The 15711-nt window shown below is 37.9% G+C and overlaps 2 protein-coding genes across 2 annotated transcripts in view; one reads left to right on the top strand and one right to left on the bottom strand.

Annotated features, from left to right (window-relative positions):
* Positions 1-5743, bottom strand: part of atg9b (autophagy related 9B) — a 32474-nt gene extending 26731 nt beyond the window's left edge. The window contains exons 1-7 of the mRNA XM_056249289.1: positions 5646-5743; positions 4989-5139; positions 4828-4871; positions 4490-4554; positions 4212-4382; positions 1962-2103; positions 741-1489 (exon numbers count right to left, since the gene is read on the bottom strand). Of these exons, the coding sequence (XP_056105264.1) occupies positions 741-1489; positions 1962-2103; positions 4212-4382; positions 4490-4554; positions 4828-4871; positions 4989-5097 (1280 nt within the window). The 5' untranslated portion in view covers positions 5098-5139; positions 5646-5743. The remainder of the gene's footprint in view (positions 1-740; positions 1490-1961; positions 2104-4211; positions 4383-4489; positions 4555-4827; positions 4872-4988; positions 5140-5645) is intronic.
* A 480-nt stretch (positions 5744-6223) lies between these two features.
* Positions 6224-15364, top strand: abcb8 (ATP-binding cassette, sub-family B (MDR/TAP), member 8). The gene is made up of 16 exons (XM_056249290.1): positions 6224-6449; positions 8227-8566; positions 8665-8820; positions 9466-9560; positions 9680-9785; positions 11750-11911; positions 11997-12082; positions 12343-12440; positions 12523-12628; positions 12736-12769; positions 12844-12980; positions 13070-13164; positions 14258-14391; positions 14517-14664; positions 14895-15145; positions 15238-15364. Exons 1-16 carry the CDS (start codon positions 6343-6345, stop codon positions 15319-15321), a joined length of 2139 nt encoding a protein of 712 aa, XP_056105265.1. The 5' UTR covers positions 6224-6342; the 3' UTR covers positions 15322-15364.
* The last annotated feature ends 347 nt before the right edge of the window (positions 15365-15711 follow it).

Raw genomic sequence — 15711 nt, 5'->3', positions numbered from 1 at the left:
GAGTACAGTACACTAGATAGTACACTAGATAGGGAGTACACTAGATATATGACTAGATAGGGAATACACTAGATAGTACACTAGATAGTAAGTACACTAGATATATGACTAGATAGGGAGTACACTAGATAGTACACTAGATAGTGAAGTACACTAGATAGTGAAGTACACTAGATATTGAAGTACACCAGATAGTGAAGTACACTAGATATATGACTAGATATGGAGTACACTAGATATATCACTAGATAGGGAATACACTAGATAGGCAGTACACTAGATATATCACTAAATAGGGAGTACACTAGATATATGACTAGATAGGGTGTACACTAGATAGGGAGTACACTAGATAGGGTGTACACTAGATAGGGAGTGCACAAGATAGGGAGTGCACTAGATAGGGAGTCCACTAGATAGGGAGTACACTAGATAGGGAGTACACTAGATAGGGAGTCCACTAGGTTCTGGAACAGAGCCGCTGTTAAAACTGATTTACTACACAGTCAATTCTCGGTGTCGACTAATAAATTAAGTGACTGTCTTCATCAAGTGCTGCTAATCAGGTTTGGTCTTTTACCCAGAACACACACACACACACACACAGAACAGAAGATGTGAACTAACACACACACGATACTAAATGGGATTGCATTTTCTGAGGTGGAGACAAGCTTTTGGCTTGAAAGGCAACATAAAAGGCAACATAAATAGACATAACATACAAAGTCTTGCCGTACCTGGTGATGGTGATGACCACGCCAAGTACGGTGATGGCCGTGAGGATGTGTTGCACGGTCAGCACGTCTTCATCGTACACCGTCAGAGCGATGAGCACAGCGAACACCGAGCCGGAGAAGAAAGCCACGTTCTTGGCCAGCACCGCCAACATAGGAGAAACAAAGACATTCATGTACTTGGCGGCGGGTTTGTACCCACGGCCCATCCTGCCTTGCAGCTCGTGATCCAGCTCGTTGAAGTGGCGCAGGTAGAGCCGACCGTACAGCGACCAGCGCCGGGCCCCCAAACTCCCCGGCTCCCGCTTGATGACCTCAGCGTAGCTAAAGAACGCATACAGCACCTGCCACACCAGCACGAAGGGGCACAGCAGCAGATTGACCAGCCCTGTCAACAGTATGACGCGGCTCAGCTGCTTGGCGAGGTCCTGCCGGTTTGCCGCCCGTTTGTATTTAGGATGCAAGCTCCATTTGTTCTGGAAGAGTGAGAGGGGTCCCCAGAACAGAATGAGCTCAAAGTTGTATTTTAGGCCCTGCGTGAGGAAAATCATGTCGCCGCAGAAGGGCACGCGCAGTCTGACGGGCAGCAGGGACTTGTTGATCATGGCCACCGTGTAGTTTTTAAAGCGCAGGATGCGGTGGTAGATGTCGAGTTCGGAAAGTTCCCGCTTCTGGACACACATGGGATGCTCACGCTGCAGGTGAATCAAACGCCCTTGAACTTCTTGCCATGTGAAGTTGCACAACTCATCCTAACATTCATAAAAACACAAAACAGTGTGTTTAACAGTGTTTGAATAAGTAGTATAATATAAACAATTTATAATTCGTCTAAAATGATTTAACTAATACAAATATTTAATTTATTTACTTATTAAATGATAGAAATATTTATATTTAGGTGTGACAAATGAATGTGGTTAATAGTGTGCTAATTCATTTTTTTTTAAAGATTAGTTTTAGATGAATCTGCACTTTGTTAATCATTTTATGATTATTAATATACGTGCAGTTTTATGACTTCATTAACTAAGAGACAACATGGAATATTTGTACTTTTAAAAATTCATTTATCACACCATCGGACCACTAAAATGATAACAAATGTAAAAAGGTGTGAGAGGAGAATTATGTAAAACAAGACAAGTTACATTTGCACTTTAATCTAAAATCGTGTTGTTTGATAAACTTATGTAATGTGTCTATCATGAATGTATCTCTTACCATCTGTATTTTCAGAGCTTTAATATAAAACTGCCGGATCTCCCAGTAGCTGAGGACGTTAAAGATCACCTTCACAAGCCGATAGAGCCAGAAAATGGCCGCCATTATCAAGAGAAAGATGATCCAGCTGTTTCCTTGAATCCTGATCGAGGAAGAAAGATCATCACTATTATGATATGACAGCAGATGATTATGGGATTGCTCATGGTTCCTTTATGGCATTATAAGTTGCGCATATAAATTATATCTATAAAATCTATACTACCATTCAAAAATTGAGTTTTTATTCAGCAAGGATGCACTAAAATTGATCAAAAGTTACAGAAAATGTATAATGTTACAAAAGATTTATAATTCAAATAAATGTTGTTATCTTGAAAACAAAAATCGCAACACTGATAATATTAAGAAATGTTTCTTCAGCTCTAAATCAGCATATTAGAGTGATTTCTGAAGGGTCATGTGACACATGTGATGCTGACAATTCAGCTTTGATCACAGGAATTAATTACATTTTTTAAAATATATTCAAATAGAAATGATTTAAAATTGTAATTACATAATATGTCACAAGTTTTTACAGTAATTGGTGAGCATAAGAGACTTATGAAAAAAAATTAACGGTAGTGTAGGTAGTGTGGCTTGAATAACTAAAACTCTCTTCCAAACGCAGTTAGTTGCAAAACAGAATGAAAGCAGATATCGAAAATAATATGACCAACCAAATGAGAATGTTTACCAAGTCTTTATTACTTTATGAAAGCACAAGATGTTCCTGAATGAAGTGTGTCACTGTCAACTGTGATATTAATATGTTTGTGTTGCATATCTTAGTCTGTGAACACCACATTTGTAAATTGATTTATACTTCTTCTGACTATCTGTGTATGAAACATTAGGTGTCCATGATAAGTAAAAATCTGAGATACAAGCAAAATAGCGATCCAATGCCAAATGGACCAAAACATCGCACACTCGGTTTCTATTTAAAACACATGAGCTCAACGTAATACAAAGTTTCAGTATCATCTACAGTCACGGAAATAGAATAACAGGTTCTGAGAGAGCAGATCATCCCAACAGGTGCTTGTTTACAGCCTGCTTATTTTGGAGCCACTGTTTGAGAAGTAGGAAACGAATCAGTTCGAGGTTTTGAACTTCACATGACGTGTGACGCAATCTATAGAGCAAAACAGCCTTCTCCCCCAGAGCTCCAGGGCACGTTTGAACTCAGGCGACTACAAAAACCAGCTAGACATGACAGGAAAACCGCAATAAGAAATCAACTTTGAAAACTGAACACAAAACGTGATAAACCTTGAGTGGTGCATTATGATAAAAGTTCACATGCAATATCAAAATATCGGCAAACTGGCTGTTACGATGCAGGTTGTAAAAAGTTCACCTATTTGTTCTTTTCTAAAATATATTATTTAAAATATTACAAAAGCGCTAAAACCTGGTTTTAATTCTAAACTAGGACTGTCACTAACGATTACTTTGGTAATCAAGTAATCGGTCAATTACTTTGACAATTGATCGAGTAAACCGATAAACTGAAGTGAACAATAGCTCATGACAGCTCTATTCTGAACTTTGCTTGATTCGATGAAAATACAAATTTTGACTGTAAACTGAACTGTAAAAGAATTTCTGTATAAATAAAACATTTGAATATTATTTATACACCATCATAGTATTTTTTAATATTTAGAATGAGCTTTTATTTTTATATTTTCATTTTAGTTTAAGTTTCAGTAGTTTTATTATGCTTTTCTGTCATTTTTAATAGTTTGTTTTTAATATTTCTATTTAGTTCTTATTTATTTAGTTTTAGTAATGTTAGTACTTCAACTGAATATTATTTTATTTCAGTCAGTTGCAAAGGCAACATTTCTACTTTTTACAAGTTTTTTGAGTGCGAGTGAGTTTTTCATCTAATATTTATTTATTTTATTATTTATTCCAATTAATAAATATGTTAATGACAAGAACACTGAAGTAGTCAAAGATGTTACTAATTCATTGATTGATTAATAATATAGATTAATATTAATCATATAATAATATAAATATATATGTAAATAAAGACTGGATTTTTGGAGTATTCCTAAATAAACAAACAAACAAACAAACAAATAAAATTCAGTGTAACCACAGATTTCTACAAGCAAAGCCAATTTCAATTCTCAATAGCAGGAGGTTCAGCATCTCTCGGTGCATACGCCTGTATAAACCGGACACACTGACCTCTCAGTGCACTGCTCGCTGGGTAAAATAGCATCAGGAAGGGTGACCTTGTTCCTGTCCAGAGGACCGAGGCTCTGACCCGTGTGGTTGACCACTCGGTTGGCAAAGAGAACATCATATTCCACACAGTTGAAGAGGAAAGTTGTAAACGTGACCACAAACAGGAATTGCCTGAAAATGGAAATGCAAAAGCAGACATGATTAGTTCTTAAGTGATTATATATCAAAAACTTGCCCTAAATAATTAAAGCTTCAGGCGATAAATAAATATGACTTACACAAGCTCAAAAAATTCTGATAACACCATACAGGCGAATCCATTCTTCTGATGAAAATGATATATGTGAGCATGTTGATTAAGGCCTCTTGGATTTCAATAATAGTTGAAACAGTTTTAAAGAATTACAGCTTTGTTTAGCATTAATGTAGCCAGAGCGTAACAAAATATCAACGCCTAATGATGAATAGAGGCAGTGTGTTCTCATGAAAAAGAGAAAATGATACTGGAACAGTGTTGGGAGATTTTCATGCATTCACAAAAATTGCCCATTTTTCCATTCAGCCTATGAAATGTATGTAAATAATATTGCAAAATTTTATATTTTTTAAAGGATATTCTTGTGAAGAAATTGTCGAGGTTCTTGATATGATGCCATGGGTCTGCAATGTAACAAAGACATAATTCAAATGATAAAAAAATGGAACGGTCTTTAGTATTATATATATATAAAATAACATATTATCTTGTCATACTGTATGACAGTGAACAATACTTACCCCCTCTGCCCTCTGACACATGGATGAGTAAATCTTCCTCTCCTGGGGGTGAGTCTTCATCACAGTCTTCTATCCGATGATACTCCTGGTACGTTTCAAAACCAGCCATCGTGTTTTACATTCTACCTCTCTATAATATTCACCTTAGGTCCTGAACAACAGGTATAATGATAGTGGAATTAGTTATGACCATTTACTACAAACAGATCTCACACCATAAACAAGTGCAGAACCAGCTCAAACTGACCAAGTTCACTGTACTCTGTACTCACAAGACTGTTATATTGTCTTTATTTTTCTGACAAAACCCCAACCACATGCTCAGTTTATGTTCAGTTGAGTCAAGGACAGACTTGATTGCATCATTACAAACAGACAAAGACACATGTTGTCATTATAACTCACGATGACGTGCAAATGCAACGATTATTGATGACAACATAACTGATCGTTAGATTAAACCATTTTTTATGAAGTGACTGCTAACAGGGGTGAGTTTAACAGATTGCCACCACACACATCAACCTCATCCAGGCAAACCTGCTCATTATTTGCTTATCGTCTGTTTTTGTCTAGTTGAGATTTTATTACTGAAAACACTTCTATTAAAAGAAAACTGAAATGATTTAAATGTGTAAAGCGCAAAATGAGTCTCACCATCCGAGCAAAGATGATCCTCGCCTTTGCTCTTCACAACAAAAAACAGATATGACAACAAATATCGCCTGTCGTCACTTTGGTTTCTAGTAGCGTCACTTCCGGGACTTTTATTCACTACATGTAATGCAAAATTATTATATATATGAAATATTAAATATGAAGATTGCCAAGAAGTGTATACAGTTTTCTCTATGTCCGATCTTATGTTCTTGATAGTTCTATTTAAGTTCTGTTTAATCTAAGTAATTTCTAAACTAGGTAAATCGTTGACCAGAGGACTGTTTTAAACAAAAATAGACCATGTTTGCATGTATTAATACATAATTACACTTTATAACCAATAATAAAATATAAAATGTTTATTTAAATAAAAATTGGAAAAAATGAAAGCGTACACCGTTCATCAAACATACACATATTTCAGACTGAAAGAAATGCCAAATAAAAAAAAAGCCAGTTGTAAAAATAAAAATAACCACATTTATATAATGCCAAATTGTCATATACATTCCACTATTTATGTATGTAGAAAAAAGTGGAAAAAATATTTACGGAGCAATGACGTATAGGGCAAGCGTGGTCACGCTGGGATTGCGTAAACATGGCGGCCTACATGTTAATCCTTGAGTGCATTTAGTTTCATGAACAATCTTTCTTTCTTCTTCCTGTTGTCATTGCAAAACACTACTAAAACATGTTTCATTTTGCACGTTGCAGTCGATTGACACGCGGCACTGTTACGTCTGATCGATTTTTGAGCTCCCAAAAAACAAGAGATTTCTTGATCCACCACCTCAATAGGTACACAATGTTTATCTATATTTATTAATTTGGCTTGAAACTAACTGTCTACACAGCACATTCATTTTCATGTTGATCTGGTTGAAGTCACAAGGTGGTCTGTTATCAAGTAACTTTAGACGTTGCTTTTGTTGACAGAAGTATGTTGTTTATGCATGCCAAAGGTGATTCATATGGTCTAAAGCAGGGGTCTCAAACTCAACTTAACTGGGGGCCGCTGGAGGTAGAGTCTGGGTCAGGCTGGGCCGCATCAAGTATTCCACAAAAAATAGTATTCAAGTATTCCAAAAAAGGAGCACAACTGATCCAATCTTCTCAATCTTTATTATTAACGTTTCTTCTGAACTGTTCCTCTGAATTTGAACATACCTTTCTGTACATGATTGGTTCTTCATGAGCTGTCCTTCTGACAGTTGAAGTTCATTTTACAAACTTTCTTTGTCTATAACACATATTTGTAATATTTATATTTGCTTATGTCCTTTTTATTTTCTTTATACAACACATTAATGATATTGAATGTTTTTTTTGGAAGGCACATTTCCTTTTATTATATACTTAGAAAAACAATTATTGCTTTTGAAATACAAATATTTGCAGTCATGTCTGCCCGTCTTATTGAATTCTTTCTACACATGTATAGTGTCTCAGGCAAATTACTAACTGCACAAATCAAAGCAAACCTTCTTATCAACCTGTTAGACACATATTACAAGCTCAAAATGATTATTCTCACATTGTTTTAAAGCAGGGTCTCTCCATAGGGTCTCTCTCCAACACGTCGCTCGCGAGCTACCAGTAGCTCGCGGCCTGATTGGTGGTAGCTCGACAAGGCGCAGTTCACATATCGCGCTCACACATTTTGCGAGCTCAAGTTCGTTATTTCAAATGTAGGTGCGCGTGCGCGGCAAGCGCGCTCATAATTGAAGCGACGCGCTCATTTTTTCCAGGCGCGCAGTATGTTTGTACTTAGCGGTTGTCTATGGCAACTATTGACAACAAACCCACCGTATGGTAGCCCATTTAAAACGCGGCACACGCAACGACGGGCCGCACTAACATTACACTTTAATGTCAAGTAGGGGGCCACAAAATATCACCCCGCGGGCCGCAAATGGCCCGCGGGCCGCGAGTTTGAGACCCCTGGTCTAAAGTAAACTAATGAAATAATATTGCGTAATAGTCGTGGTATGTCCCTTGTGAAAAACAAGTACATTTTAGCATTCTTTTAAAAGAGTACTTATTATGGAAAAATATACTTTAAAATAATATATTTATGTATGTATAAGTGCGAACTGAATGTAATGTCTTCAGACAAGTAATTGCATTTGTTATGCGCAATTTTAAAAAGATATATTTAAATGCAATTAGTTGAACTTAAGAGTGCTTTTTAACATATTTAAGTACATCTTTAAATGTAATTTCATTATAACTTCTATTGTCTTTGAAACAAAAGTGGGCCGCTTATTGTACTGACAAGCATTTATGGTGAACGAAATAAAATGCAGTCATGTATTTAAATATATTTGTAATTTATGGTAGTTGCAATTTAGTGCATTTAAAATATATTATCTTTAAATGTAATATTAAATAACACACTACAGTTAAAATTATAAACAGGAACTGATTTAGTATGTTAGTCAACGCATCAGAATAAGTGTACTTTAAAGCACAACAACCCACGTTGATTTAAAACTTACTTTAATGTAAAACCATTAATTTGACATGATTACAAAGTGCACTTTTTTCATACTGTCCTTTATCTCTTGTATTGTAGACGTGGCCAGCACACAGTATCATGGAGCAGTTCACAAATCCCATTCACACAGTTCACTGTCAGTGCTCCTGTTCGGATATGGAGACAAGCTCAAAAAGTGCTCCGTCTAGCATCCAGACGGCAGCCGAGAACTCCAAACGTCACTCTGAAACTCATATTAGGACCAGCTGCTTTGACAGTGACGGCACGCTTGCTTGGTACTGTAGCTCATTGTGAAGCAGATGTGAACAATAATGTCCCGGTGGAAGTTCAGTTGAAAGAAAAGATTCCTGAATTCAGCTGGGCCGTCCTGTGGGAGTTTGTTCGACCCCAACTTCTTGCTCTAATAGGAGCCGTTATCGTCAGTAAACATTTAAACTATTTGTACTTATGCTTAATTTAATTTAACATCCTTTTTGGCTAAATAGTTTTTTTGAACCATATTATGTTCTCTTTCAGCTTGCGTTTGGAGCAGCAGCCCTTAATATTCAGATTCCTCTGATTTTGGGGGATCTGGTGAATGTCGTCGCTCGCCACATGAGAGAACAAACGGGTCACTACGTGAGAGATATTCAAGCGCCTGCAATGAAGCTGCTTGGACTGTATGGTTTACAGGTACTTGAGGTCACACCTGAAACTCTATGAGCAACATTTCACTTGCTCCTGATGATTATAAAGACTCTCACTATTACACTACCATTCAAAAGTTAGGGGTCAGTAAGATTTTAGAAAAAAATTAAACCTTTTTATTCAGCAAGGATACATTAAATTGATGAAAACTGACAGTAAAGACATTTAGAATGTTACAAAAGATTTCTATTTCACATACATTCTGTTCAAAATAACTTTCTATTCATCAAAGAATCCTGAAAAAAAATGTGTTACGGTTTCCATAAAAATATTAAGCAGCACAACTGTTTTCATCATTGATAATAATCAGAAATGTTTCTTGAGCAGCAAATCTGCATATTAGAATAGTTTCTGAAGGATCATGTGACACTGAAGACTGGAGTAATGATGCTGAAAATTCAGCTTGGATCACAGAGATAAATTGCATTTTTAAATATTTTCAAATAGAAAACAGTTATTTTAAATTTTAATAAAATTTCACAGTTTTACTGTTTTAATGTATTTTTGATCAAATAAATGCAACCTTGGTGAGTAGAAGAGACTTCTTTCAAAAACATTACAAAATGTAACCAACCCTAAACCTTTTAATGGTAGTGTATATGTAAAATCTGTTGTTTATTTGTCTTTCAGGGTCTGTTGACCAGTGGCTACATCATTCTACTGTCTAGAGTTGGAGAGAGAGTGGCTGCTGACATGAGAACAACTCTCTTCATGTCCTTGCTTAGGTTTGTACTTTTTTTCTTAAAGAATTAAAGTGCAAATGTGCTATATTTGCTGAAGAGGCTCTCATACACTTTAATTAAAGAAAAAATTCTAATGATCTTGTGTAAATGTCATGTTACAGACAAGATGTTGCGTTTTTTGATGCAAACAAGACTGGGCAGCTGGTTAATCGCCTCACGTCAGACATCCAGGAGTTTAAATCTTCCTTCAAGCTGGTTATTTCCCAGGTAGGATGTTTTATACACCAGTTTTTATGCATTATTTGCTTATTGTGTGGTTTGCAGTATGTATGCATGAAATGCATGCTTTTACATCACCTTTAAAGGTGTCCTATATGTTTTTTTTTTTAAATCTTTTTTATCTTTTGTGTGTAAGTTGCTGTTTGAGCATGAAAAATGTCACTCCAAAGCACAAAGTTATTGTTTTAGTGCGCACTGTTTCTGAACTCCCTGAAACGCCTGGAGTTTTCTTCCAGGAACGAACGTGTCACATTATTTTTCAATTAAATAATTCCTGGCCAAGGCATACACAAAATAAAGGTGCGGGGCCTGGTTGAGTTAGTTAGTAGTGTGTTGAAATTTGCAGTTATGGTAAGAGGCGGGACATTTCCAAAACACACTCAAAGTGGTTAACCAATCACAACACACTGGTCCGGCCGACCAATCAGAGCACAGTGTGCTTTTCAGAAGAAGGGGCTTCATAGAGACTGGAACTAAACAGAGCGTTACTGACAGACTGAGAAGAGAGGAGCTGCAAAAATGTAAAATACACTCACCTAAAGGATTATTAGCAACACCTGTTCAATTTCTCATTAATGCAATTATCTAATCAACCAATCACATCGCAGTTGCTTCAATGCATTTAGGGGTGTGGTCCTGGTCAAGACAGTCTCCTGAACTACAAACTGAATGTCAGAATGGGAAAGAAAGGTGATTTAAGCAATTTTGAGCGTGGCATGGTTGCTGGTGCCAGACGGGCCGGTCTGAGTATTTCACAATCTGCTCAGTTACTGGGATTTTCACGCACAACCATTTCTAGGGTTTACAAAGAATGGTGTGAAAAGGGAAAAACATCCAGTATGCGGCAGTCCTGTGGGCGAAAATGCCTTGTTGATGCTAGAGGTCAGAGGAGAATGGGCCGACTGATTCAAGCTGATAGAAGAGCAACTTTGACTGAAATAACCACTCGTTACAACCGAGGTATGCAGCAAAGCATTTGTGAAGCCACAACACGCACAACCTTGAGGCGGATGGGCTACAACAGCAGAAGACCCCACCGGGTACCACTCATCTCCACTACAAATAGGAAAAAGAGGCTACAATTTGCAAGAGCTCACCAAAATTGGACAGTTGAAGACTGGAAAAATGTTGCCTGGACTGATGAGTCTCGATTTCTGTTGAGACATTCAGATGTTAGAGTCAGAATTTGGCATAAACAGAATGAGAACATGGATCCATCATGCCTTGTTACCACTGTGCAGGCTGGTGGTGTAATGGTATGGGGGATGTTTTCTTGGCACACTTTAGGCCCCTTAGTGCCAATTGGGCATCGTTTAAATGCCACGGCCTACCTGAGCATTGTTTCTGACCATGTCCATCCCTTTATGGCCACCATGTACCCATCCTCTGATGGCTACTTCCAGCAGGATAATGCACCATGTCACAAAGCTCGAATCATTTCAAATTGGTTTCTTGAACATGACAATGAGTTCACTGTACTAAAATGGCCCCCACAGTCACCAGATCTCAACCCAATAGAGCATCTTTGGGATGTGGTGGAACGGGAGCTTCGTGTGCCCTGGATGTGCATCCCACAAATCTCCATCAACTGCAAGATGCTATCCTATCAATATGGGCCAGCATTTCTAAAGAATGCTTTCAGCACCTTGTTGAATCAATGCCACGTAGAATTAAGGCAGTTCTGAAGGCGAAAAGGGGTCAAACACAGTATTAGTATGGTGTTCCTAATAATCCTTTAGGTGAGTGTATGTGAAAAATGTGTTTTTTGAACATTCAAGCATGAAAACCTATTCTAGTAGAGCCCAAAAACAAAATAAAATTATAATATTTGGCACAAGTAACAAACCATTTTCAATAATCAAGGAGCAAATGTTTTGAGCAAGTGCATCTAAAAAGCCCAAGGGAGAATGTGCAACTATCACAGTCATCTGTTAATGTGTTGTGTTTTACAGGGTTTGCGCAGTGCCACACAGACAGTGGGCTGTTTTGTCTCACTGTACGTCATCTCCCCCAAGCTCACGGGTCTCACTGTGGTCGTTCTTCCATGTCTCGTGGGGGCTGGTGCTCTCATCGGTTCTTTTCTCCGTAAACTTTCACGGAAAGCACAGGAACAGGTGACGACACTGATAGAGAAGAGTTTAGTTTTAGTGACTCTTTCTATGCTAACTGCTAAATGCTAAACCCATTTTCCTCTTTTAGGTTGCTAAAGCTACAGGAGTGGCCGACGAGGCTCTTGGTAACGTACGAACAGTGAGGGCTTTTGCCATGGAGGATCGAGAACTAGAGTACGACTTCACTTTTTTCCACATTTTCTGTTAATTTTGAGGAAAATATTGAGTTCTGTGGAATTGTTGATAATACTACACTGTAAATATTTTTTTTTTTTTTTAATTAGTCTCATGGGATGGCATTTGATTTAGGGTTAGTTTCTTGTCATTATGCATAATTTACTGTTATTAGTACTTCACCTTAAATAAAAGTGTTACCCAGGTTTTTATTATAATATTTATAGTTTTCTTTTCTGATATGAACCATTCTTTCACAGGATGTTTGCCGCCGAGGTCCAGAAATCAGCTGCCATGAATGAAACGTTGGGCACAGGAATTGCCGTATTTCAGGGCCTGTCTAATATTGTCCTGAACTGTGAGTAATTATGCATGTTTTACTGATTTGCATCCAATTACCACATGAACTAGAGCTGTTCAATATTTCCCTTATTCGACAGGCATTGTTCTAGGCACTATATTTGCTGGTGGGTCTTTGATGGCCCGTAATGACATGTCACCTGGTGATCTAATGTCATTTTTGGTCGCCTCTCAAACAGTTCAGAGGTGAATTTTTTTGTCTGCACATAATATAGAAGAAACAAAAAGTGTCTATAATGTCAAACCACATTAAAAACACATGTAACAGAATCACCTCACATCTGTCTCTATAGATCTCTTGCCAGCATTTCTATTCTGTTTGGACAGGTGAGTGGAAGACACTTATCTTTACATATTGTATGTATCCTATATTTATAAATATATATATTGGTTTGTGTCAGATGGTTCGGGGTATGAGTGCAGGGGCCCGTGTGTTTGAGTACTTGACTCTAGAGCCCAGCGTTCCTCTCACCGGAGGAGGTCGTATCCCTCTCAAGTCTCTGACGGGAAGAGTTGACTTCATGAACATCGATTTCAGGTAGGCCTCTAATGCAAACATGACAAGACCTGAGTTTTATCTAAAAAGTTCCATTCTCTGTTATTTGATGTTTCTGGCATGTTTCTCAGGTATCCAACAAGACCTGGAAACCAGATCCTTAAAAACTTCAACCTGACTCTACCTCCCTGTAAAACTGTGGCTATCGTTGGAGAGTCAGGCGGAGGTAAGATGTCTGTCTGTCCTTCTGTTGATCTATCTACCTCTCTATCTGTCTGTCTGTCTGTCCGAGGGTCTATCTATCCATCTGTCTATTCGTCTGTCTATGTATCCATCTGTCTGTCTTTCTGTCTGTCCTTCTGTCGATCTATCTACCTGTCTATCTATCTGTCTGTCTGTCTGTCCGAGGGTCTATCTATCCATCTGTCTATCTATCCGTCTGTCTATGTATCCATCTGTCTGTCTTTCTGTCTGTCCTTCTGTCGATCTATCTACCTGTCTATCTATCCGTCTGTCTGTCTGTCCAAGGGTCTATCTATCCATCTGTCTATCCGTCTGTCTATGTATCCATCTGTCTGTCTTTCTGTCTGTCCTTCTGTCGATCTATCTACCTGTCTATCTATCCGTCTGTCTGTCTGTCCGAGGGTCTATCTATCCATCTGTCTATCCGTCTGTCTATGTATCCATCTGTCTGTCCTTCTGTCGATCTATCTACCTGTCTATCTATCCGTCTGTCTGTCTGTCCAAGGGTCTATCTATCCATCTGTCTATCCGTCTGTCTATGTATCCATCTGTCTGTCTTTCTGTCTGTCCTTCTGTCGATCTATCTACCTGTCTATCTATCCGTCTGTCTGTCTGTCCAAGGGTCTATCTATCCATCTGTCTATCTATCCGTCTGTCTATGTATCCATCTGTCTGTCTTTCTGTCTGTCCTTCTGTCGATCTATCTACCTGTCTATCTATCCGTCTGTCTGTCTGTCTGTCCGAGGGTCTATCTATCATCTGTCTATCCGTCTGTCTATGTATCCATCTGTCTGTCTTTCTGTCTGTCCTTCTGTCGATCTATCTACCTGTCTATCTATCCGTCTGTCTGTCCAACCGAGGGTCTGTCTATCCGTCTGTCTATCTATCCATCTGTCTGTCCTTCTGTCTATCCGTCTGTCTATCTATCATCTGTCTGTCCTTCTGTCTATCTATTTATCCTTATATCTAGAGGCAGAGAATGTCTGTCTATCTATCTGTATATCCATCTCTCTGTCTATCTATCCATATATCCGCCTGTCTAATGATATTAGTCATTTATTTACCTCTAAATTCAGGCAAATCCACAGTGGCCGCCTTACTGGAGCGGTTCTATGACCCCAGCAGTGGAGTGGTAATGTTGGATGGGCTGGACATCAGAACACTGGACCCGTCCTGGTTAAGAGGACACGTCATTGGGTTCATCAGTCAGGTACATATTATTCTCTCTCTGTGAGCTGGACCTTGCTTCACTCTAACGTTTCTGCTTTGGTTTGTTATATACCTATGTCTGAAAAAGATCACCAGTTGTATCAATCTTTTTTGTCCTTGTCACAGGAACCTGTTCTTTTTGGAACCTCTGTGATGGAGAATATCAGGTTTGGAAAACCCAGTGCAACAGACGCTGAGGTCACGTCTGCTGCCAAACAAGCCAATGCTCATAATTTCATCACAGGATTCCCAGATGGATACAACACTGTGGTTGGTAAGCACTGTTAAAAACTAAACCAAAAAATAAATTTGAAAATAAAATGACTTTTATTTCCCCAAACTCTAGACTGAAAGTATTTTAAAACTTTATTTTTAAAGGGAAAGGTTTCAATAAAGTGAGATGAAAGATGTAATTTTGAAGTGTGAATAAAATAACTTTTTCTTCCGTTTTCTAAAATAAAATAAAATGTAAAATACAATAAATTAATTTTCATATATTTTTAGGTGAACGTGGAGTCACTCTATCTGGGGGCCAAAAGCAGCGGATCGCAATCGCTCGTGCCCTGATAAAAAACCCCAGCATCTTGATTCTGGATGAGGCCACCAGTGCGTTGGATGCGGAGTCTGAGCGTGTGGTTCAGGAGGCTTTGGACAGAGCCACAACAGGTCGCACCGTTCTGATCATCGCTCACCGTCTGAGCACCATACAGGCGGCCGATCTCATCTGTGTCATGAGCAATGGACGTATTGTTGAGGTTAGGAAGGACTTTACAAAGGATGTACTTGCATACTGAATGCCTGAAACCTGTGATGTTTAATGTTTGTTTTATTATTTATGTTTTCAAAGGCTGGAACACACCTGGAATTACTGAGCAAAGGAGGGCTGTATTCAGAGCTTATAAAGAGACAACGATCCGATGGTCACAAATAAAATACTGTATTACTGAGCATATTTCACTACCAGTTATTTTAAATATTTGTTTTATTTGAAGTTATTTACATTTTTTAATTGTTTTAAAGACAAAATTTGATTTGGTGCACCGCCATAGCAAATGAGTTTTAGTGAATAATCTGTGTTTTGAGTTTTATCTATCAAAGAATAATGTCAGTGTTGTGCAATGGTAGCCATGCTGTTTTTTTAATACTGTTTGATTTCCCCAAACTCTAGACTGATTTTTTAAAGTATTTTAACCTTTTTTTTTAAATGAAAAGGTTTCAATAAAGTGAGATGTACATTTTATTTTGAAAGATGTATTATTTATCAATACTATTGATGATACTCTGCCTGTCTTCCATGAAAATTGGGGTATAATAAAGTAAA

The sequence above is a fragment of the Rhinichthys klamathensis genome, unplaced genomic scaffold (assembly GCF_029890125.1).
Source record: "Rhinichthys klamathensis goyatoka isolate OS25496 unplaced genomic scaffold, OSU_Roscu_1.1 h1tg000059l_1, whole genome shotgun sequence".
Lineage (NCBI taxonomy): Eukaryota > Metazoa > Chordata > Actinopteri > Cypriniformes > Leuciscidae > Rhinichthys > Rhinichthys klamathensis.
This window is presented reverse-complemented; position numbering and strand designations above follow the sequence as displayed.